At 39.5% G+C, this 24,535-nt stretch overlaps 2 protein-coding genes across 5 annotated transcripts in view; one reads left to right on the plus strand and one right to left on the minus strand.

Annotated features, from left to right (window-relative positions):
- The window catches only part of KDM1B (lysine demethylase 1B), a 28,290-nt gene extending 25,193 nt beyond the window's left edge, over nt 1-3,097 (plus strand). The window contains 1 exon segment of the mRNA XM_037381597.1: nt 286-3,097. Coding sequence (XP_037237494.1) covers nt 286-369 — 84 coding nt within the window. The 3' untranslated portion in view covers nt 370-3,097.
- Nucleotides 2,253-24,362, minus strand: DEK (DEK proto-oncogene). Of its 4 annotated transcripts, none has more exons than XM_037381598.1 (11): nt 24,116-24,361; nt 22,123-22,272; nt 20,309-20,410; nt 19,698-19,807; nt 16,949-17,043; nt 14,328-14,448; nt 12,983-13,165; nt 12,355-12,487; nt 10,143-10,291; nt 8,777-8,845; nt 2,253-2,586 (listed from the first exon to the last, which is right to left on the minus strand). In XM_037381598.1, exons 2-11 carry the CDS (start codon nt 22,259-22,261, stop codon nt 2,545-2,547), a joined length of 1,143 nt encoding a protein of 380 aa, XP_037237495.1. In that variant the 5' UTR covers nt 22,262-22,272; nt 24,116-24,361; the 3' UTR covers nt 2,253-2,544. The 4 variants fall into 4 exon arrangements, with proteins under 4 accessions (XP_037237495.1, XP_037237498.1, XP_037237499.1 ...); XM_037381600.1 differs by lacking the exon at nt 2,253-2,586 and adding an exon at nt 7,832-8,020 and having other exon boundaries at nt 24,116-24,360; XM_037381601.1 differs by lacking the exon at nt 8,777-8,845.
- Between the last annotated feature and the right edge of the window lie 173 nt (nt 24,363-24,535).

Below are 24,535 nucleotides of genomic sequence, written 5' to 3' on the forward strand. Positions count from 1 at the left end.
ACATAACAAATATATGCTGCTGATAGTATAGGTGCATCCTATACCGAAACAGAAATTACCTGCCCTACTTAAGTGCAACTGATAATTTTGCTAGCCGACATGCTTGCAAGTTTTGAAGTTGCTGAAAGTCTTAAATATTTCCTCCTAAATCCCTTCTAAGTTTTCTGTGGCTTTTAAAATTGTTGGTATATGCTTAAGGAAAACAAAGCTGATCTTATAAACTGAAATTCTGTCTGTTCTAATACTTTTAGAAACTTTTGTTTGTTTGTTTGTTTTTAAATACAGGCCACAAATAGGCACTTTCCTCAGACGGTGACAGGAGCTTACTTGAGTGGGGTTCGAGAAGCAAGCAAAATTGCAGCATTTTAAGTACCGAAATTTTGTGTTTATAGATATATTTTGAATTGTTTTCTGTGGGTAAAACAATCTTCAAGTTTCCTATTGCTGCCTTTTTCCTAAGTGGTACTTAAATAGTATATGGTACCTGAAGAGAAAATCTTCACCTTCCTTTCCCTCCTCCTGCCCCACCCCCTCTAAGCCCTGCCGATGCAGCCTGGTGGGGGGTTGCCAGCTAAGGTATCACTAGCAAGAGTGACACTGGCATCCCTGGCCACAGCTTCACTAGTGGAACTTTTGTTGAGGGTCCTCCTCCGTATGGCTCAAGTCATGCTGTTGTAAACCTTCATTTCAGAAGGTCCAGTTAAGACGAGACTAAGTTAACGTACAGCATTAAAAATGCTGGCAGTTAGTAACCGTGACGGGAATTTTCCACTAACTGTGCTTCTCAGGTCGATTATGCTCATAGGAGTTCCAGCTTGCTCCCAAAAGCCTGAATAGCCTAGACAAATTCTAGAATGATTGTAGGAAGGAACTCAACTAGAACTTTTTCCACTTGCAATCAATAACCTTTTCTATAATATTTTTCATATTCTTAGCCTCCACTAAGTGGGCTTTGGAATATCAAGTTTGTTCCTTTAAATGAGACGGCTGGAACAGTTTACAGTGCAATCATAGAAGGGTTATTGTAGCTAATGAAAACTTGAAAAATTAACTTTTGCATTACTTTTAAAAACTTTGAAATATTGTCTCTGATACTTGTTCAGAGAAGTTCTTGTTACAAGGATAGGCTAAGTTTAGATTTGCTTCGTGCTTCTGATAATGTAGAAACAGGACAGTTTAAAAAGACTATATTTCTATGATTATTTTGAAAACAAACTTCCAAATTCATTTGGGCTGAGTAGAGGAATTGTTTACTGATACGAGTGCACAGAGGGGGGGACTGTAAGTTCCTAACAGCTCATTCAGCTTTTCTATTTAAAAAATAAGTGAAGATGGATGAGGAAAAATCTTAACACTTTTACGAAGGGCTAAAACAAGGTGGCTTGCACTTTGACTTGAAGGTGGTTTTTTTTCTTTTATTATTAAAGTATTATTAAAAAAAAACAACACTTGAGGGAGTAATTCAGTAAGGGCTACGCATCTACCCAGTAGATTTTCCATGGGGCGGGGAAAAAAATAAAAAAATTTCCAACAGAAATAAGACAGATGCAACCAGGATATGTGTTGTAATACTGTTCCACTAAAATGGTATATAAAAAAAAAAAAATCCACCAACTTTTAGATCTCTTCCCCCAGACCTTCCCTGTAACTTTACTGCCTAGACCTTATTATTTCTGGAAGGAAATTAAGCACTTATTTCTGCCCCCCCCAATTCTCATGCATAGGCTCTTTTTCTTAATCTCATTTAAGAATGACGCAGCAACCTTTTTTTGAGTTATATTTCCGTAAAGCTGTATCCTTGGAAAATACCAACAAGCAACCTTTAGAAAAATCCTACTGAATAAACGCAACTCTTCTGTTAAAATACCTAATATTTTGTTGTTAGAGTAGCTATATTGTTAAATAACTTTATTTAATCTCTAATTTACAAAGTGAAGATGTTTATATAACTAGATGTTTTTCAGATATATATTCTGTTCTGCTTCTTAAAGCTGAATTATATGGAATAATAGGAAAAGTGTAACTGTTCATAATTTTCCTCTACATAAATGCTAGTATGTACAGTTCTAAAGTATTTCCAAGTATTAAATTGTAATTTAAAGGCTATAAGAAGCAAGACAAAATCCTCTGATGATAAAAGATAATCAGACATCAGATTTTGCTTTTAGTAATCATTTGCACTTTGTTAATTTCATATATTACAGGCCAATTTATAGCATAACTAGAAAGATTAAGAGCTGCATACGTTTGAGTTCAAAGTTTCTTTCCCAGTTTATTGTATATGACAAAATTGTTAGGTGACGAGTTTCTGGAGGTGGGGAAAGAGCTTATTACTACAAGACCAAAACATTCTATTCAATGGCTGCTTCAGCTGACCTCGGTCAAAACTTCACAGTCAGCTTAGTAACGACATAACCACATCGCGTTTCAGGTCGGGAGTGTCTGGGAAGTTGAGCTCAGCGTCCATCTCTGCCGTCCAAAGTTTGTGTGAACGCACTTGATTTTAGGCACATGCTTCCATTCTGTTAATTTGTACTCGGGGTTTTAACTCCAGCTACAGCTCTGCAGGTAGCTTAATGCTGTATTCTAGAGAAAAAGAGATGGACGTGAACAAATACTGTCACATTGGGCTTTAGCTGCTGCACACTTCTTAAAGCACTAAAAAAAGGATAACAAATGATAAATTTACCGATGGCCTAGTCTGTTAATTATTTGTATATTATTTTGGTGCCAAGGCACTTAAACTGTGTTGTGCTGCACTTAAGTTTGAGGAGTAAATAAAGTAAGTATGTTCCATTTTAATTTACGTTCATTTGAAATGTATGAGAACATCAGGCTGGTTCTGAGACTTCATTCTTTAATTAATGTTCCCCAAAAATGTTTTTAATACTTATGTTAAAATTTATTTCAAGCATGTATATGTTTTTTCTTTTGTGTTTAATTTTTTCCCTGCAAATAAAAAACTGGGGATTGTTTTGAGTAATTTGTTTAAATGTTATCAAAAATATTTGAATGCAGAGCATGATCTGTTACACTTCAACTCTTCTGTGTGACTATGTTAACGGCAGCAGAATAAAACTGGAAAGTATCCACAGGATGCTCATGTTTGGGGTTTTTGTTGTTTCCTCCCACCCCCCCACCCCTTTAAATTTAAACTAGTGGCTACATTTGATATTGTTTTAAGATTTCATTTTTCTGTATTCCTACATCTTGACACTTCAGCAGTACTGCTCTACAGCCTTCCCTGAGCATCAAGTACTGACAACACCATAACAGTCAGTGTCTTTTGCCTCGAAGGTGTACAAAGCCATTTATGAGCCTCTCTCACATTACTTCCTTACCCAGAAGAAAATACTAAAATGGTAATTGTTTGGAAGTGCTGCCCATGATTTTAAAATAGCCAGAAAAATCACCAGAGAACCACCTAAAGCTTTTCCCTGAGTGACTGCAGTATGAACACCTTGTAGGATCATGGGCCTGAGAGGTTCCTACTAGCAGAGATCACTATAAGCATGTGCAAGCCTGATTAGCTCCCAAAATAATTCAAATACATTGACAAATTCTGGTAACACCTATTTGGTTCTTCTTCAGTGGGAGATTAGATGTTTACTTAAGTCTGACTGCAGGCAACTTGACAAAGGATGAATTCCCACCCCCTTTGAAAGTTTATTTCAACCCGTGTGTAGGTCTGAACGGGTGAGAGCGTGACTGTGGGGAAGATTCCCTGCCTTCCCCAGCCCTGCTGCAGTGGATGAGCACTTCAAAGTCTGTATCCCAAGGATGTGCCTCCTTCTCCTACTGCTCACTCCCTGCAGGAAATAGTTTTCATTACACCTGACACTTGCCTTGAAAGACATTAACTTCATTTTAAGAATAACAATCTTTAAAAGGGGAAGAAGATCCTAATGCTGCAAAGGACAAGTCAGTAGATTTTACCACACGCCCCCAAAGAATGACTGTCCTTCACGAAAAGGGTGTGAGGGGGGTTTGGTTTTTTCCTTCTGGCCCAGCTGTCTAAAACGCAGCTCAGAGAAGTGAAGTAGCAAATCTGCAGCCAAGCGCGGTCCCGTGAACAAGGTCAGGTGAAAAGGCAGGGCAGGTTAGGTAATGCTGCCATCCTTTATCCCCGGAACCTCTGGAGACCATCTGGTTTAAGCCACTACTCGGAGCAGGTTGCTCAGGGCCCTGCCCAGCTGAGTTCTCAACACCCCCAACACCAAGGATTCCACCACAGCTCCAGGCCCCATTCTGTGCCACTACCCTCGTGGGGAAGTTTGCCTTCCCCTAACCCTAATCCCAACTCCCTTTGTGGCAGCTTGTGCCTGGCATCTGCTCCAGCTGCACCTCGGTGGCCCCACGGACTCGCTCTGGTCTGTCCCTGCCCGCCCCACGCCAGGGAGCAGATGCTGCATTCGCTTTTGTTGACCTTTACGAAGCTCCTGTCAGCCCCTTTCTCCTGCAAGTCAAGGTCCATCTGAATAAACTTTTAGACCTCTAATTTCCAGCTACTCACTTTAATAAATAGTTCCAAATTGAAAGGCAGGAGACTTACTTCTTTGCAGAAGGAAAATAACGCACTTGCCAGCATTCAAGATGTTTCTGAACTTTTTTCAGCTAGTGAAACAGATTTTATTAAATTTCTCATTGCAAGTTTTCAGACAGCATTCTGGTGCCTTACACATCTTCCCTCCCCCTGCCCCCGTTTCCCCTAAATTAAAAGGAACTAAAATAACGGCAACAACCACTAGAAGTCATTTCAGGAGTTGAAATGTCCGCTTTCACCTAGCTCAGCCAAAGCTGCTTGATTATAGTCAACTTTCTGATTTGGAAACAGGAATAATTACATCTACCCCAGTGGCCATGCGCCACCCTCTCTGAAACAGCACCAGAGCTGACCAGCCTCACTGGAACCAGCACACTGGCTGCCGGGGCCGTTATTTGGCCAGATTAAGCACCGGCCTCCAAAAGGGGTGTTGTCAAGGCCAGCTTGGCATGGCTCATCTAAACCCAGACATTCACACATCTGGCTTTGTCGTGTGCCTTATGACAGGGTAGTGCAGGAAGAACACAAATGCCATAAGCAGCCTGCTCCTGTCTGAAAAGGCTGTTAGTCTAGAGCTCCTGGAGAAAAGCGGGATGGCGCACCATGCTGTTTCTTCCTCATTTTGTCTTGGTTACCCGTGTCCGAGCAGCACACTTTGGGAGTTGGGCAGTAACCCGAGGACATGCAACCTCTCTTCCCTCAGAACATTTTCTCTTCCCTTTCCCCACCTGGCCCTTCCCCCCTCCTCCCACAGGGCGACACACCAGGCCAAGCTCCCTCCCCCGAACAGCTGTTCGTTAAGGGGGGCATCCAGGTTAGGGTGTGGGATTTTGCAGTCTCAGACCAAAATACTGGATACCAAAACCTCAGCTCAACAGAGAAACCACCACACTGGACTGCAGGAATTACGCTGTAAGCAGTCAAACCAAGATGTTAGTACTACAGTTCTAGCATACAATGGTCACGACATAATCTTAAGCACCTAAAAGGTATACGCCTGAACATTTTATTCAGTTACCTTTTATCCACTTAGCCAGTTTCTGTTTTTTAGGAACATCTCTGATAGAATTTAAAGCCCTGATCAGCTGTGTTTTTAATCCAATAGCATCAGGATAAGCAGGACATTTTATTTGCCTTTTAGTATTGTCTTGCAGCCTTTCTCCCAGTTGTAGAAGGAACTGGAATCTTGTATCAGCTGCAGCCAGACTGTTATGGATTATCAGGAGACAGCTCAGACACTGCTTACTCTGTTGAGGGCTACACTGAGTTGTAGTGAAGAGATCTAAAAGTATTTGAAGGATGCTGAGTTCATTCCCATTCCATCTGCACAATTCCAAAGTGGCAAGTAATGTGTATATACAATCCCTAGAAGTACACTATCCTTTAAGTTTTCATCAGGATTTACACTATAAAAAAAATGTTTATATTGGGAGTCACTCCTCTTAAAAACACTTCCCGACCTGCATAATTAAAACCAAGTGGTATATTTACATTAAAATCACAAGGCAGTTCAAGTATTTGTAGAAAATCCATCTGAAAATCACACAAGTCTCGACACAATTAACTTTCCCCCTTTAAGCGGGGCGTGGAAACTTCTGATGTTTTTAATTAGAAATGAAAAAGTGTTCTTTATGCCAAGTAGTTCAGAGAAAAACCCCAAAATGAAACAAAACAAAACCAGCCTCCCAGAAGATACAAAATCTTATCCTGGTGCAACAACGTACACTTCAGCAATAGTATCTTTAAAGTAGAGAAGCCTGCTAAATCAGGCTTGAATCGCTTCTACCAGATCAGGTAAAGACAACCACCTTGTTTCTGTATAGATTTTTTTTTTTCTGTATATTTAAGCAAATGTTAGATCATCAAAATTTATTTACATTTTTGTGAAAGACATTTATTGAATACAAAAAACCCCCTATTACATTCAGCCTTCTTATAAATGATTACACACAAAGAAATTCAGAAAGTGTGTGAAGATTAATAGTCTAACTGGCTGAACATTTTCAGAATTTAGATCATTTGTGAACCCTTATTTCTCAACTGTACAATAATACAATTCAAAAAATATGTTTTGTCATCTTTCCAGCAATACTACAGTCAGAGAGATTCTGTGCTTATGGCATTAATGGCAGCCCACACTTTGGCAACTATTCATCTTACGATTTTAAGCGTAGGACTCTTCCTGTATTAGCAACAAGGTGTACGGAGGACAGAAACCTAAACAACAGAAAGTTATGCAAAGAGTTCACTTTGATCTGAAAAGCTATGGGCCACAGTTTGAGACTGCAGGCTTAACAGTACCATAGTCCATGTTGAGGCACCAAGGTTCAGGTTCGGAAGAGCTTTCCCTTACAGAAGAGCTTAACCACACATGTCAGCACTGCCCGACTCAGAAGCCCCACTGCGGCTTTCCAAACCTATCGAGCCTCCCAGCTGCACATCTTGGATACCAACATTGGAGACGCTAGACCATCAAGGCAAGACAAAAGTAAAAGATTTTTTGCCAAGTGAACTTTAGAAATTTTCCTGTAGCCTTTGGAGGGATTTTATTTACTGTGTCAAGCCATGGGAACAAATGTATCTGTAGTCTTTTGTACAAAGTTAAACACTGAAAAGTTTAAGTATAAAACTGCAGTTTCATTTCTGTACAAGGTAAGATGGAACAAACATCATAAAACCTCAACCCATTTGTAGTTTCGTGAAACTTCTGCATACCACTTTTCATCACAGCCTCACTGCTGACATTTCATGTCATAAAATCTAAGATAACAAGATTAAAAAACTGATTTGCACAACAGAAACCTGAAATAACTTTATATACAGAACAGAAAGGCTTTTAAAAGTACAAAAATAACATCTATATGCCAATTAGTTAACCATGCTTTGACAGCTCTCTCTCAGTGCCTACACATGCAAGACAGTAATCTAGATTTAGAGTAATTCTGCATCTGTAGAATGTATCAGAATATAAAAGAGATTAACATGTGACTAACTCTTGGTTATTTTCAGAATGGATATGTATTCAAAATATCTTTATAACCAATACTGCAATATTCCAGTCTCTGCATGTATATGTGTAGATAAGCAGCTTTCATCTTGATTTTAAAGTCACCTGGCAAGCTAGGAATCCACGCTAAAAAGCTACAACAGTCCTAATAATCTAGTTATACAAAGCAATTCAAAATGTACAAAAACTATAAAAAAGGGAACATTTATTGCCATGCACGAAACTTAAGTATGTTCAACTAAAAGCTGCATCAAATGCAGTTTTTTTTTTTTTAAAAAAAAAAAGAAAAAAAGACACACAAAGCAATTTACATCAACACTCTTAACATTAGATCAGCAGAATCAGGTCTGACTAAATACCACAAGGGTAATACACATTCCTTTTGCTGGTGCCTATCAGATCTTCCAATCCATGGGAACATAAAACCAGGAATCTTCATTTCCCACAGTCAAATCAGATCATGAGATCAACTGAAAAGAGAAGTGTGTTAGTTTTCTCCTTTCTCTCAACCCACTTACATACAGCCTCTCCTTTGGCATCACACTACCAAGAAAATACACTCTACTTTTGCTATCACCAAAAAAAATAATCAAGGACATCCCTACAGCAGACAAATTGCTCTCCTGTACCTTTGCTGACAGTGACACATGTATGCACAGCACGAGACATAACTACTTCTAGATAGCCACATATCAACAACTGCAAATGAAGCCACAAGAAAAGTTACTTTATTGACCCCACTAAGTGAACCTCACTTCCCTAGTTCCATTTTTAGTTTTGGGGCCAGCAAAAGTAACGGACCTTGAAAATTTACATGTTACCAACCACAGCCTGGACAATAAATAAACTCTTTGTCATGAATACATTACATCAAGCCTGATCTTCAGTGCAGCAAACTCAAAGGCAACACTATAACTGTGCTACCAGGAGCACACAGAGAGAGCAGCGATCCATCTGTACCCTCTCTCGCCTTCTCTCATTGCCAGAGCCTGCAGGTCTGCCGACCTTATACAACCTCCTGCATTATAACCTACAAATGTATGTCAACAGTGCATGAATTATAGTGCACCTTGCAGCCAAGGCTGTAATTTAAAGCAAATGCATAGCTTTCAGAAAGCAAGTATCATCAAAAATTACGATAGCTTTTAGTTCTGCTTAACCAAAGGAATCTGTAATAGTAGCGGCATGCTAAGAAAATAGTCTGAAGCGATTATAAAGTCTTTTACCTCTTTGACTGTTTTTTTAATGAAGTCTTTCCTGTCAGATAAATCGTAACTAGGATAGTTTTCATACACCTAAAAAAAAAGTAAAAAAAACAAAAACAAAACCACAAGCCTCAAATTACTTTCATTCAATGTATTGTATGAATAGAAGAAGCTTAAATAAAATTAGGGCAAATATTGGTGTGGTACTTCCAGTATTACAACTGCTGAAATGCCCTCTGTTAATTATGGGAAGTGACAAGCTTATTTTCACCACTTAAATATTTAAATGTATGTGGGTTTTTTACATTTGGTCATTGACTGAACTGGTACTATAATTTCTCACATCAACAAATCAGAATGCCTGCCTTGCCATGTCAGGCAAATAATCCCCCAGTCTTCGTCTTGCACGCTCCCTAAGCGGTCAGATACACCTACATTACTGTAGGAAGCTGAACAAGTATCAAATCCCCAAGCTTATTTCTTTCTTTGGTTATAAGTAAAATTGTGATCCTTTCAAGTGACTAATAAAAGAGTTGACATTTGAGTGCTATTGTACAACTATTCTTTGGTTAACTGGGTGGGAGAGGACCAAAGAAACAAAAACCAGATGCCAACACTGACAACCAATGCAGAATATTTTATTTCAGTACACCAAATTTCAGACTTCCAGAATGACTATACACATGACAAAAAGTTTGTAGAGAATATAAACATGCAGTTTTCTTTAAGAATAATTTCTGCTTTAATTTTCTCAAGACAACTTCTTGGAAGTACCAGGAAAACAAACATGTGAGTTAACTAACTGTAGAAAATATACAGGTAAAAAGTATTGTCTGTGTTTTGGTCACCTCTTCCCACCTTTCCCTTTTCTGGCCACATGCTCCTTTCCTGGCACCCATCCTGCTAATTAATGGATTCCTGGCTGCACTGAGTCAACTCATGAATGCAGCTGAGAACTGTTCATTTTTTCCTAATAGATGAGAGTTGAAGGGACTCTTGAGGACAGCAAATGAAGAACGAGAGCAAGGTGAGCAGGACATAGCCCTCCCCTTTTGACAGTAGCAAGCTGCTACGTCATCAAAATGCCAAATATTTTCACTTTAATATATGGCAGTTGTTTTGGAGGTAATACTCCTGCTTTCCGTGTAGCTAATTTTTCTTTGGAGACTTCACTTCTAATGTTGCAGGTATCAGTGTTGCATACCTTAAAATTAAGGCTCTCCTTGTTAGAGCTCTTAACAAGCAAGTAAAACAATGCCCAATGCCGAACTACTTTGTTCCTGAACCGCAGAGCGGAGTGCAAGCCTCCATTTCTGAAACAACGACAAAAGCCAGTCCACAGGCAACCCACTGCCTAAAAAGAAACCGCAAAACTGTATTTGCTTACCTCCTTGCAGATTTGTTTCATCGTGACCTCCTCCAAATTTGCATTGGCCAACAAGTTCTTGACAGTTTCCTTAAGTTCTTCATCTGTGGGTGGCTTCTTCAGCTTTTTAATTAAAGGTTCATCATCTGAACTATCCTCAGACTCACTTTCTAAATACAAAGAACAACCTGAACTGTAGTAAAAGATTTTCAATTTGTCTGCTTTCTTCCTCCAAAACAGAAGCCATCAGAACTTCCCCAAACATCTAATGCAGATGTCTGCCCTTAAAATGGACAACCTGCTAGATCACCTATTTCAAAACAAAGCTAATGCTATCAGTACTACATTTATTTATGAATCTGCATCATTGCTGATGAACTATCAGTTTACAAATCAGTACGTACTCCAGAAAGTATAAGACACAAACCTATCAAACTAAAAAAAAAAAAATTACAACAATTTAAATTGAGGCATTATGGCCCTAAAAAAGTACTTATTTGCTTTAAAAAGGAGTTTGTATTTTTTATTCCCCCAGCACCACTGTGCTTTAGGATCTTGTAATTTTGCAATACTGTGTTATTCAACATGCTACCAGAAACACCATGACAACAAATGAAGAGAGTCATAAAGGAAGCGAAGACGCAAAGGACACTCCTACAATCTTTTGCAGCAGCAAAAAAATTAGACCGAATGACTCCAACTCAGTTCCTCTGCTGCCAACAAAACAGAATTCAGAGCAGATGTCAAACAGTCTAGATAAGCTTAGAGAAAGACCTACACAACATTTTGATTTTTGTACTGCAAGCATACGCTCAAAACACACAGAAGAAATTATGAATAGATTATAACTTCTACGTAAAATACACGTTATATAGCTATATACACTCACATGTGATAAAAAGTGTACACACACGCACACAGTCAGCCACATCAGCACTGCCAGCAGCCAATTTGAAAATACCGTGAGTTCAGCACAAGCAAGTTTTCCGAGAAATAAGGCTGTGAAAGAACTTCAGCCTAACCCTATGCCTAAGAGTTTAACCGTTCATTTTCTTAATATGGTGACAAGCAGGGTAATTAATCTGATGTCTCTGCTACAGCATACATATGATGATGCTGGCATTAAAGAATGTTTGCAGTATGGTTATATGCTGTATTAGTAACTCATACTACAATTGTGACAGAGACGTGGCTGTTATGTCAGAGTGCCAGAGAACTTAACGCAGGAAAAGACCTCTGGAGACCATCTGGTTTAAGCCACTACTCGGAGCAGGTTGCTCAGGGCCCTGCCCAGCTGAGTTCTCAACACCCCCAACACCAAGGATTCCACCACAGCTCCAGGCCCCATTCTGTGCCACTACCCTCGTGGGGAAGTTTGCCTTCCCCTAACCCTAATCCCAACTCCCTTTGTGGCAGCTTGTGCCTGGCATCTGCTCCAGCTGCACCTCGGTGGCCCCACGGACTCGCTCTGGTCTGTCCCTGCCCGCCCCGTGCCAGGGAGCCCAAAGCCGGCCCCAGCCCTCCCGAGGCAGGCTCACAAGTGCGAAACGGGGAGGAGGGGGGGTAACGCTCACGCCCCCCCGCCTGCTGGCTGCACATGTGCTGGAAGAGCCAGAGTGCTGCCTGTGTTCCTCATCACAAGGGCACACTGCTGAAACGCCTTCAGCTTGTTGTCTGCGAGAATCCTCTGCCCCCACCCTGGGCCTTTTCTGCAAAGCTGCTTAGAAAGAAACCACTGTCCCCACCAGCAGTGCTGCAATCTTTTCATAGGTACTAAGAAACTCAACGTATGTAAACCTTTTTACAGACTATATCGTCAGATATGAGAAAGTCATTAGCAACAGGATGGATGTAGAACCTGTATCTATGTTAACAAAAAACACATCAAGCTGCTGAACAGAAGACATACACAGTGGGATACACACTACTGGATCAATTACAAGATTCACATGAAGTCACTATAGAATTTTGGTAATGTTCTTCCATCAGAAAGGAGATCTAGACTGATACTTCCAGTTTATATGCAAATAAAAAGTATATATATGTACACAACAGAAATTACATAAAATAAACCCAAACTAAGAATTTTTTTTTAATTACTGTTGCGAGGTAGCAAGCCAACAATTCACCAAATTCTGTTTTCTTTCACAAACAGGTGCAAAAAGCTTGCTTTCTACGAAGCATGCCAGTTATGCTACAAGACAACATATGATGAAAAATTTAAAGAATTTACCTTTTCTAGAACTGTTCTGATTTTTTTTAGTAGTGCTGCTATCTGCCTTCTTGACATTTGCACCCTTCACAGCTTTCTTGGTTTTAGAAGTAGTCTTCTTAGATTTTTCTCTTTTGGATGCTTTTCTAGGGGGCTATAAAGAAGAAAAACAGAAGATTAAAATATAGTTTCTACCCAAACAACCTGTACCTCTTTTCCACAACGGAAACTATCCTAGGTATCAAATCAAACCCTACACAGAAAAAAAGACAGACTAGATATTGGGAATTTTTATGATAAAGTCATCACAAAATGATACAAGAAATTAAATCAATTATGTTTGAAATCCTGTCTGCCCCAAAACAACACACAGCAAATGATTTTAAGGTGCATATATACATCCAAGAATCAGAACCTTTGCCTTTTATCTTACTGATTAGCTAATGTCAATGCACTAAGAAAGTATGAAAATTTCTTTAAATGCCAGATGTGATCCCTTTTCTTTCAAACCATTCATTCCGTTAACTATCACTGAACCCCCCAACTCTGTGTGTTCCAAGAACTACCAATCGACAGCCACCACATAATGACAAACTGCAGACAAATGTTTTTAGCCCTGTGTTTAAAAACAAACAACAATCCTAACTACCTCATCTTCACTTTCTTTTTCTTCTGAAGAGTCATCCTTTTCCTTCTTTTCATCTTCTTCACTACTGGATTCATCTGACAAGATCTCTGGGTACTTGGTGCGTTTGGCTTTTCTTGTTGTTCCAGTGCTACTGCGTTCTTTTTTGCCACCTTTGCTTGGTGTTTTTTTGGACTTTGGCAATGGCTGAGAGGCAGGGATGTGTGAAATACAAGCAGGAATACAAAAGTGAATTTTAAAAATGTAAACTCCTTCAAGTCTCATGAAAGAACAAATACAGAGGTTTCTAAGACTTGATAACAAAATCCAGGACTATTTTATGTACTACGCTTAACCCATACCATTTGGCAGTAAGCAGAAATTCATTACAGAAATGGAGCAGAGTAAGATGAAATTCTGGTTCTAAGCTAAGCACCCCCTCTATCCCCTAACCAAACAAACCTTCAAAGGTTGGGGGTTAGGGAAGGGAAGCAAGAAAGAAGAATCCAAAAGGAACCTTTTACCTACCTATGCCCTCCCAACCCATAAAAGCAAGCTTTTCTTCTGGTAACAAATTAGCTGACAACTCTTCTGAAAACTTAAAGGCAGGAATTCTGTCACGTCTTATGCAAAACTGCATTTTGTTGCCACTCAGTACCAATGTGCCTAAATCAGGAGGCAGAGTCCTTGTTTATATCACTTACCAGTGTTTGCTGGGAGAAAAATTAATTTCCTGAGCAACAGTCTAACTATTTAAGTACTGCTTTTAGATTAAAAACTGTCCGATAAGACATTAATAATAAAAGTTCAGTAGTCTTGGCAGCTGAATCAAGTGCACCAGCATACACTAGTTAAAGCAAGTTTTCCTAGCCTTGCAACAAATCCCATTTTGTGATTCCCAAATGTGATCACATACATTTGACTAATTGTAGTACACCTAGGTAATATATGACAGCTTATTTTCCTGTCCTGTCAGTTTTATTTCCTTGCTCTGACACCTTTTTCTCTGTCATTTCCTGCTCACATACTATGTCTATTCCACTCCATTCACCCACAAAGCAGAAGCTACTTGGGTATTTGGCTATGGACATCTCTTAATGAGCTCCATGTGTTGACCACACACACTTTTGTGCACTAACACCATATAACCAGTGCACTTACAGGTAAGCATATAGTTTCTAAGTCCTCACCCCATTATGGATGCCTGCAGGAGTAGAGCTACTCTGTTTTGAGAAGCCATTGCTACTTCAGTAAGTTAGAACAGCAATCACATCACCACTGGTAACAAACAAATAATAAGCAATGGAGACAAACTGCTTTTTTCATCAGAACAGAACTATAAAAGCAAGTATAACAACCCACACCTCACCTTGCCTGAAGATTTTGGGTGCATTAAGAAGTTTAAGATTCTGGTTACCAGCTCACTATTAACTCCGGATCTTTCCAAGTCGAGAACTTCACAGATACTTTTCAACATTGCATTTCTAAATCTGGAGAAAGAAAAAAACAACACCAAAACCCCCCAAAAGATTCAGTATCACATCCAAAACAATCAGGAAACATTTGACTGCTAGATGCTGCTCTCTGGTTTGTCTGCAACCTGACAATAAACATGTATACGTACACTTAACTACATTTCCAGTCTTAACAATAGTTAAGCAAAGAACCACCACCACTACATAAAGCAAAATAAAACAGAATTCCCAAATCCACATACATATATATCCTACTCTACACATATAAGTAAAATCCCCAGAATCTCTCCTCATCTACCACACCAGAAAGAATCAGTCTTGGAAAAAAAGTCCAGTGGGTACAAGACTTGAACTCTAAAAGGAGGAAGGACATTTCCCTTTATTTTCTCTGGTTCCTTATCCCTTTATGGAAGTACCTCTGATGATGACAGAGGTTAAAAGAAACTCTCATATCCACCCCCTTTACTTCAAAAGGACCTTAAACCAATTGTTCCACTTTATCATTTGTCTCACTGGTATTGAAAAGTCAAATCCTGTGTGGGTATGACATCACAACGCAAGCTTAATGAGATTTTAAAACCAAAACCCCCCTACTTATTCTACTTGTAACCTCCCTTTAAATGCTTATGCTTCCCTCTTCACTCATTTTGTACAATGCTGCCTGAAAAGTAGTCTGTCTGACCACTTTTCATGAGTTTAATAGCTACTTCGGGTAATCAAAAAGTCCAAGGAAACCTATTTTTCATGTTGATTTAAAAAGTCAGTGCAACTGTTTCAAGGTGGCCTACAACTTCTCTAAAGCAGCATTTAATTTCAGACTATCTGTTCAGCTTTTGGGAGTACATGAATACTTGTAAGGTATTCCTGCAGGATCAAAATTCAGTCTTTCGCATTTTAAAAGTCATTAATACTAGAGAGTTAAAACCACTTGCTGGCAAATTTAAAAACTGCACAACACTGAAGTTTCTATTTAAGACTTTCAAGACCTTGTAGACTGAATTTAGGATTTTATGGTTCTACTACTGCTTTAAGTAAAATTCCTTATGACTTGTTACATGTGGCACTTATCCTTGTATTTTAACTTAGGTTAGAACTAATATATACAAAGAATAAATATCACCTCCCAAATCCTTTCATATTTTTCATGCATTGAAGGTACATCTGCAGGTAATAGCAAACAATGTACTAAGTCTTAAAATGCACTTCAAGTGTGCAATAAACAAGTGCACACAAGTTTTGAGTCAGTAACTTCCAGAGCAAGTAGTTCCGACTTACAAAATCCAAGAACTCTACTCCACACAACAACCTCAACCCTCATCCTTTTTAGTTTATAACCTAAACAGTAAGATTTTGCAAAATAAATGTTGCCCTTCATTCATTTCATTCAGTGCTGTTAAAACATGTTGACATGCAAGCATACTGTGTGGCCAGAAATCAACCACATCGAATAAATGAACAACCTCATCAGCAATGTTTGATACATAGCTATGAACAGTGGCAGAACTTCCTACCGCAACACAAGCTCAGTACCTTGATATAAGAGTGACAATGCAACCAGTTTTCAGAATATTTCCTGAAGACTGAAGGGTAACAAAACTAGCAGTTCTTTCATATGGAAAATACGAAAAAACCATGCAAAAATACTTTATTTTGTGACCTTTTGCAGATAAAGGCAATTATTATCCAATTAAAGCAGTGGGAAATGGTCAAAACTCCCACTCGTAAGACTGTTTGTCTTTTAGATTCACGTGTATTTGACAAACCCTACTCTAGAAAACTGCATATCAGAGGAAGGAAGATTTGCAAATTCAGATTCTGGAAGCCCTCCCGCTATCAACAAGCTAACACTAAAAAAAAAACAAATTTAGAATCAATTGTGCAGAAGTTATTAGTTCTTTCACTTGCTACAATTAGCTGTGCAAATATGCAAGGGCAATTTAAAACCCTTTCAGTCCAAAGCCAAACTGCAGGAGCTTTTCCTGTTAATAGCAAAGCAGCTTATGTATGGAGACAGTAAAAAAAAAAAAAGAAAAAAAGAAAAAAAAAAGATTTGTTAAGACTAATTACTAGGGCAATTCTAGCAATAAGGCTGTATTTCTAATATACAATAAGCAGAAATGGCCATGATTCTGAAGAAGGAAGGTTTTGAGGCACAGAAGGATGTAAGCTCACACCGTGAATAGAGCACAACGTATTCACAACACTATGCTTGTGCTGGGAAAACAATGTTTTCCTCCCACTTGGCAGAAGAATCTGCTCTATAGCATGCAATAGTTAAAGCCAGGACTGTATGAATTGTCAATAAAATGTTCGCATTTTAGCTCTTTTTAATACATTTCAAGTCTTCTTAAGAGACCAGTTTACGTGATTAAAGTGAGTCCAGAAACAGATCATAGAGCTCTAGGAAATAGCCACTCAGCTTAAAGTTTAAATTTAACCTGAAATAAAATTTTGGAGATAAAAAGGTGTGTATAGCATGAGTCCAGCTATGTTAAGTAGCAATAGAGATCATTACTTTTTTAACATTTCTTCCTTCTTTTTGTATTGGTCACTTCCTTTTTCAAATGGGAACCCGCTGAACTGACCCACATTCTTCTTTAGGGAAGCAACCTAGAACAGAACACACAATTACTTTCCATTGCAAGTAGGTTTGAAAGGTTTCATCCAATTACATTTGTTAACATTTCATACAAGAAAAAACCTATTCTAGCATTTTGTTAAAAGAAAGCTAAACTTTACAGCCTTTAAGTTAAAACCTACATGGATTATGCCTTTATTTATCTCATGACAGCCAAACTACAACAATTAAATTCTCGCAATCTTGATACTTTTAATTCTTCTTAATAACTTACTAGGTAAAATCACCTGCCATTTCAAACTCATTCAGAATGGACTGCATGATTATTTACAGGTTTACACAACTAAGATCATATGAAGCCTGCTGCATGCTTTATACAGTGGAATTTGTTATAGTAAATTTTACTTTTACTATATAATCTGCTGAAGTAGCTTTGATTTTCTTGCTTTTCTAAAATCTTACATAGGATCACGACTGTACTTTTGAACCTTTTATTTAGCATGACCATTTTTTGCATTTACATACCACCCAATTTAAAACTACCATTATAGCTGCAGCCTAAACAGGGTTGAACTCTCATTGCAACAGGCCTTATAATAGGAAATTACTCCCATCGAGATCCCAGATATATTAAATTATTTGTTTTCACTCCATCTACCAAAAAAAGAAGTTAAAAAACATCCCCAAATTCTTCATTCTTCTGAGATCTTTTTAACACTATCAAGAATAATTTGAACTCCCTTTCAATAGTTCTACAAATTTTGTTCCTGGTGTTTCTCCATTAGTTTATAATTTTACCAAAGCTAAGCTCCTTTTGCGAAGAGAATTATCTTTGTCCAGTACCTAGAGAAAATTTGCAGATGGTATTGGTATGTTTTATTAAAAATGTTAATTTCAATCCAAAGCACATACAGAATGTGCACACAAGACAACATCTGACCTTCACTATATTAAACAGCATTCTGAATTCCCAACAATTCTGATTAAATATAGTTCTGGATAAAACCATACCAATGTATTTCCAAGCAAATAACATTCTCATATCTTTGGATTCAAACCACTGGGACGCTGCAGCAATCCAGCTGGACTTTCCAATAAGTCTACGTCCAAAAGACTAAATGTGGGAGGGCAGGGCAAAGACAGGTGGAATTACAACCAATTAAGTGGTGTGGGAGGAAAGGGTAGGAGCTGTATCTAACAGAAGTTGTGTCTAATTAGACGATTTAGGAGTATTAAGTACCAATTTACAATTACCTCATTTGCACATAATTATGAAACTGCAAATAGTTGTGTGCCTATTAGTTAATTAGATTATTACTGGTTACTGAATTAATTATTAATAACAGTATCATTGTGAGTTTCTTTATAGGGTGTTGCATAACCAATAAACAACACAGTCTCTTAAAACAGTTATGTCTCAGATCTGCAATCTAAAGTGGGAAAGACACTGAGGTAATGATACCCTGGTACCTCTACCCAAAGATGGTAGAAAAGCGTTACTGGTTTCATGAAGGGTAAATAGATGCAGTTTCACAACTTCCATGGTAAAGCCAGTTAAATCAGAAACTTACATAGTTCTGTCACTGTACCTTTTCTATCAAACAATTACATACTGCAGGAAAATCCAGAAGTTTGCAAAATTCTGTATGCACCAAGACAAAAATTCTCTGGTCTGGTTTATTGCCATACTGAATAAATAGCGTAATTCACAGAAGTAGGTTTTAATGAATATACACTGTTCTCTTTTCTGAATACTCAAGGCAACAGGTCTTTCTTTGCCATTTAAACAAGCGCTGCACTTGCAGCAGTAGTCTGAGACCCTACAGCTAGTATGGACGTGTATAGCACTATCCAGTTCCTAGTTTCTGTGCTAGCTGTTCTAAGGTTCCAAAATACACAGAGATTAAAAACAAATTCCTATTTATATGGTAAGTGTACTGAAATAGTAAAAGTTAATCTGCCTTATTTTCTCCACATCTATTTTATGACAAGGAAACTAGTCATATTTACCGTGAAATTTAGGACACAATTAATGATCCATTAAAAGCTCTCCAAGAAAGATTTGCTATTATATTTTCTTTAAGTTTTATCCTTAAATACAAAAGCGTATCAGTTTTTAGTAACATTTTAATAGTCTTAGACATATGTGACAAAAATAGTTATTAAGATTTTACATATAACGTAGTTTTACTTTCTACTACTTGGTGCAAACTAGAGGAGAAAATTACTTGGTAAGCAGCAACGTATTAAAACCCACTAACAGGTTTCAAACATAAAAGAAATAGAAGTACTAAGAAAAAGCCATGTTAAACAGAGTAACTACATGGAGTATTTTGACTATAATCCACACTAGCAGCTTTTAGCATATGAACCATAAATTATTTTGAACTCATCCTCATAAGGTCAACCACCCATCTCTCCACTAAAAATAACTAACTCACTCTTATAAAGCAGACTCACAATTCAGTACACCTTTCAATAAGATCTTTAGGGAAGAGTAGTTTACAGGAGTTAGAAAAATTATGGGCTTGCTTAACTGGTCCTGCAGTATTCGTTTTCTAAGCAGTTTGCAATAAATGACACTTAAGAAGTAGATCCACATGTGCAAATGTAAAAAACTATACTACAAACATTTTCACTGTGCATGAGAACTAACAGATATACAAGACTGATTTTACGTTCTTACAGTGCCTGGCCTGTTGTAGAGGAGTTTGTGCAGGTTCCTAAGTTCGTCTGTCTTCTTTTTACTCAGAAAGAATTGTATCCTTTCAATTTCACAGAGTTTTTGTCCTTTTCCTGAAACAGTTAAAATCAATTATGCTATTCATGACATTCATATTTACCTATGTGTTTATAACTTCAAACATAGACTGGTTTTTAAAAAAGCAAAAAAAAGTTTTAGAATAGCATCAGACATTATAGTAGGTCAAACATTAATCAGGCCTTTCCCTATCAATTAGGCACCCTCACAGTCTCTTTATCTTTCTTACTTGATACTACCTAGACCAGGGTACAAGGACTTGGCATTTCTTTTTATTCTAGCTGCTCCTGCCTTTGTTAATGGTGGCTACTAAAGATCCTATTCTAGATAAGTTTAAACACGTAACTTTTATGGTTTAAATTGCTGCTACAGAATAAAAAAAGGTTTTCATATAATTATAATAGGCTTATTATTTTAAAACGGATCATGACTCTTAATTTGTTGTAGGTGAGACCTAACTTAATAAATTGAATATTTTAAGAGGTTTCATTATAATTCCCAACACTCACAATTCTTACAAGAGAGGACAAACTTACCTGGTGTAATTGTAAAAGGTTCCTTTTGCAACGAGGACACTTGCATGGTCAGTCGGTCAACCTTCTTCTTCTCCCTTTTTCCTTCAACAATGAGACTCTTTTCTGCAAGAGACAGCTTCCTTAAGCACAATATTTTTCATAACGTGAGCAGATTTGACTGTAGGGACAGGCAATACAACACTGAATCTTTGAAAAGGCAAACCAAAAATGGATTGCGGTATAGCCAGGCGCTTTCAAACCTTTAGCTAGTAAGTCAATGGGATTCTATGGAGCTGTATACACATAACTAGAGGAGTCTCTAGTTCTTGACCACAATCCTGTACCCAACTTAACCTTGAAGAAAAGGCTGGACATTTCCTAAAGAGAACTTCACCCCACAATGGAGACTGCAGCACCAGGGATTTTCAGAAACCCATCCTCCTCTTCCTTCACTGCCTTTCTGAGGTACAGAACTGGCACTGATTGCCCAGTCTCCTTGGATGCTGCAGCCCCTACATGCACAGCCCCAGTTTAGCTCTCCCAGGGAGTCTACTACCACCACATGGGCAAAAGGAGAGTCCAACATGCCAGCACACACTCTCCGTTCCCACTACCGGACCAAAGGACCCACACACATCAGCAGGAGAGGCAGAAGCACAAGCTACATCTCACAAGGCTACACAATGTGGTAGTCTGCAGGGCACAATATGAGTGCCACAGGCTACAAGAATAATATTCCCAGTAATTCTGGTACTGCTTAGTAATGTATACATTTAGATTTTTTTAATGTATACATACATATCATTACTTCAATGACACCATGTCTGGAGAAAACCCCAAAGCTTTTACCTAAACATTTCATACTGAAATACTTGACCTCACATCAAACTACCCTTAGCACTAAACAGATGGGCTACCCTGGCTGTAACATCTGAAAGCAGCTTCAAAATCTGTAACAACCAAAACTCTGTACCTTTCTGCTGAAAACAGAGTAAAATATGCTGGTGCATAGACAAGAAACAGTTGCTTCTAAAAATCTAATTGATTACTCTATTGTTTCCCCAACAGCATAATCCCTCCTCCTTCTGCCACGTTTCCTGAAAACAAACTTCAGCTCTTCTAAGAATCCAAGACCATCAGTGACTTAGTTTTCACTGTACCGTATTGCAGCTCTATTTCCATGGATGCTTTTATTTGCCAAACAGGTGCCTAAGAATTTCATGATGGAAATTAACATATTTGCATAGTAGTTCCTTCATCACATCTTGTATTCCTCGACTACCCTCTTCAATTACATGCAACACAAAACCTGCCTTTCTTGCTTGTCCTATGACAGCACCATGATCATTATTGACAAAATTAGTCAAATGGAGTATTTCCCCTCCAATATAATTAAATTTTGATACCCAGTAGATTAATTCACAGTAGTTAAGCAAAGACATCTGTATTGTCTCCACAATTTTCTACAAAGATTTTTCAAGCTTCTCTTTTGCAACACGGATCACTTCAGAGTGTTACTGACAATAAAGGATTCTTTTTTGGATATGCTTTTTTATACAAATAATTTTGATAAAGGACGCTACCTCTTATAGTCGCCCAGAAGTTCATACAACAAAAATCTCTAGGATGCTGGCAATTCCTTCAATTTCCTGAGGAACATCAGCATTGCTGTTTCTAGTGTTGCCTGTTAAGAGTCTACTGGGAAGTGAGTTATGACCCACAAGATAGATGTACCACAAAATCTCCTAAACGGTAATTGTATAATTAGCCAGAGACTGCATTCAGTAAGTCTGGCATTTCTTAAAGGACAAGTTATTCAGTGGAAAAACAAGTACCCTTTTCTTCTTCCTCCTCCTCTTCTTCCTCTTCTTCTTCTTCATCGCTTTCCTCAGCTTTGTTTTCAGTTTCAGGTTGCTTCTCATCTGCTTTTTCAGATGACATTGTATCTTCTTTTGATGAAGCAACAGAAGACATGCTATACGGTTCTGTAAAAAGCAGTCGGGGAAACCATTGTCAATATAGCATTACACAAGAAAAATACAGGAATCTTGTTTCTTAAAAAGGTATCTACTTGTATGACAGAAGTAATGTCACAGTGCTTGTTTAGTGATTGATCACATTCTTTAAGAGGATAAAGTATTCTGCATACTCCCATTACATAAAATTTTTCAGGAGCAGTTGCCATCCATTCTGCAACTAGCCTAGTTAAGAACAGTTTAAAAGGTTATAAATTCTTTCCACACAAGCCTTCCAAGCTTTCTTTGTAAAGCATTCGGAAACACCCACTCAAAGCAGCTAATGCTGTTATCTATTAAGGACTGTAAAGTTTTAAGACATCACAATTTTAGAGCACCATATTACAAACTGAACAGTTACGGTTCAGATCATGGTTAGCTATACATTAAAGTTTCCTAGTAAGTTAGAAAAGCTACCTATTTAGATGGGAAATGGGAACAGGAAAATAAAAAATAAAAGTTACAAGCAATTTGGAAAAAATTAACAGTGCTTTCAGAATGCAAGTAACTGCAACACCTATGGTCTTGAAAACCCTTTTTGGTTTTAATCTGCAGATCTACAATGAAAAAGACTATGTGCTTCATACTTGTTATATTTAAGAGGAGTATTTCTTAGCATTTGAAGTGGCTTAAATGTCAACTTTAAAATTAAAGTATCTCCCTTTGGCAAGTATTGTTAGATAGACATTCTCTGACAGTAGGAGAATAAAGGCAGATAACCCTATCTGTTCATTTTACAAACATTCTAGCTTTCAACATATTTCACTGTTTACAGATCTGGAACAGCATGCAGCACTGGTTGTATAAGCCCTTGTGGAAAAAATATCACATGATCAACCATTTTCTTTTTCTGATATAAAAGCCAATACTATGTGCAAGAGGTCAGACTCTGTAAACAATGAAATCAACTGCTTATAAGCAGGTGCCAGAGAACAGCAGCACTCCAAATGACAGAAAACACGAGTTCTATTACCAGTTTAAAGACAGTTTACCAGTCCTCTGCTAAATCACTAGGGGAAAAACACCAAACATAAAAACCTCTTCCAGGGTATTACTTTTCAGCATCAAATGAAATGCTGGTAGTAATCTGACTTCTATAGTATTACTCTCTTAAGTTTTACTTGTCCGCACAAGTGAAAAAGCAAGCAAAGTACTACAAGTTGCTTTTCCTTCCCCTTTCAATGGGAGCAGAAGGGGAACAGGAAAGCTAGAGACTTTTTAGCAACCAGGTCCGTGAGGACGACTTGCTTATAGAAAAAGGGTTCAGCTGGGGGTATTTTCGGCCGGGGGAGGTTATCTTGCAAGCCGCCCCGAGAAGGATTCTCGCGCACAACTGCACCTCCCACCCTCGTCCAGGACTTTCCAGACGCGGACTCGCCACCTGTCCCTTCCCGACTTGCGAGCAGGAGGCCGGGGAAAGCGGCGCCGACGATGTGCAGCGCCCGGAGGGGCGGGCGGCCGCGCAGGGCGGCGAGGGCAGCGGCGAGCGCCATCCGCTGCCCGAGCCAGGCGGCAGCCAGACCGTCCCGCCCCCTGCCGCCGCCGGGCCGCAGGCCAGCACGGAGCGCCCGGGAACACCTCAGGCGGAAAGCGCTCCGGAGGCCCGGGAGGGAGGCGGCCCCGGCGGCTCGGTGACAAGCCGGCGCCCGGCGGCCCCGCGGCGGAACAGGAGCCCGGCGACGCAGCGGCCCCCTCTCGTTGCCCCTCATGGGCCCCCTCACTGGGCCGCTCGGCCCGGCCCAGCCGCGGCGTGGAGGGGGAGAGGCGGGAGCGCGCTCTCGGGCGCCGTTACGGCCATGGCGGCAGGACCCACCTCAGCTCGAGCCCCGGCTTCTGGCTCCTTCCTCGGGGCGCGGCTGCGGCAGCAACGGCGGCTGGAGGCGGCGGTTACAGGAGAAGGGAGAAGGCGGAGGAAGGCAGCGGGCCCGGGCACACAGCACCACACACACGCCCCCGAGGCGCGCGTCCCGCGGCCGGTCACTCTCTCCCCTCTCTCTCCCCGCCGGAATCAACAAGGTTTTCAAAATGGCGGGTTCTCGGACGAGGAGAAGGAAGCGGGAAGGCGACGGCCAATCAGCGGCCGCCGGGGGGGCCGGGTGCGCGCGCAGGGAGGGCCGCTGTGGCGGGGCGTGTGGATGTGCGTAGCGTCCGCCCGCGGTGACGTCATCCTGCGCGCACCGCCCCGAGGGCCGCGCACTCCGCTGAGGAGAGGAGCGGGGCAGGGCGGGCGCCG

The sequence above is a fragment of the Falco rusticolus genome, chromosome 3 (genome assembly GCF_015220075.1).
Source record: "Falco rusticolus isolate bFalRus1 chromosome 3, bFalRus1.pri, whole genome shotgun sequence".
Lineage (NCBI taxonomy): Eukaryota > Metazoa > Chordata > Aves > Falconiformes > Falconidae > Falco > Falco rusticolus.

What these genes read in the sequence shown, in the direction of transcription:
- DEK (XM_037381598.1), bottom strand. Translation starts at nt 22,261, where the DNA reads ATGTCTTCTGTTGCTTCATCAAAAGAAGATACAATGTCATCTGAAAAA. An exon ending in ACCCAAAATCTTCAGGCAAG is followed by an intron (nt 13,166 to 14,327) that starts GTGAGGTGTGGG and finishes CCTGCCTCTCAG; the next exon opens with CCATTGCCAAAGTCCAAAAA. An exon ending in TGAAACAAATCTGCAAGGAG is followed by an intron (nt 8,846 to 10,142) that starts GTAAGCAAATAC and finishes CTTTTTTTTTAG; the next exon opens with GTGTATGAAAACTATCCTAG.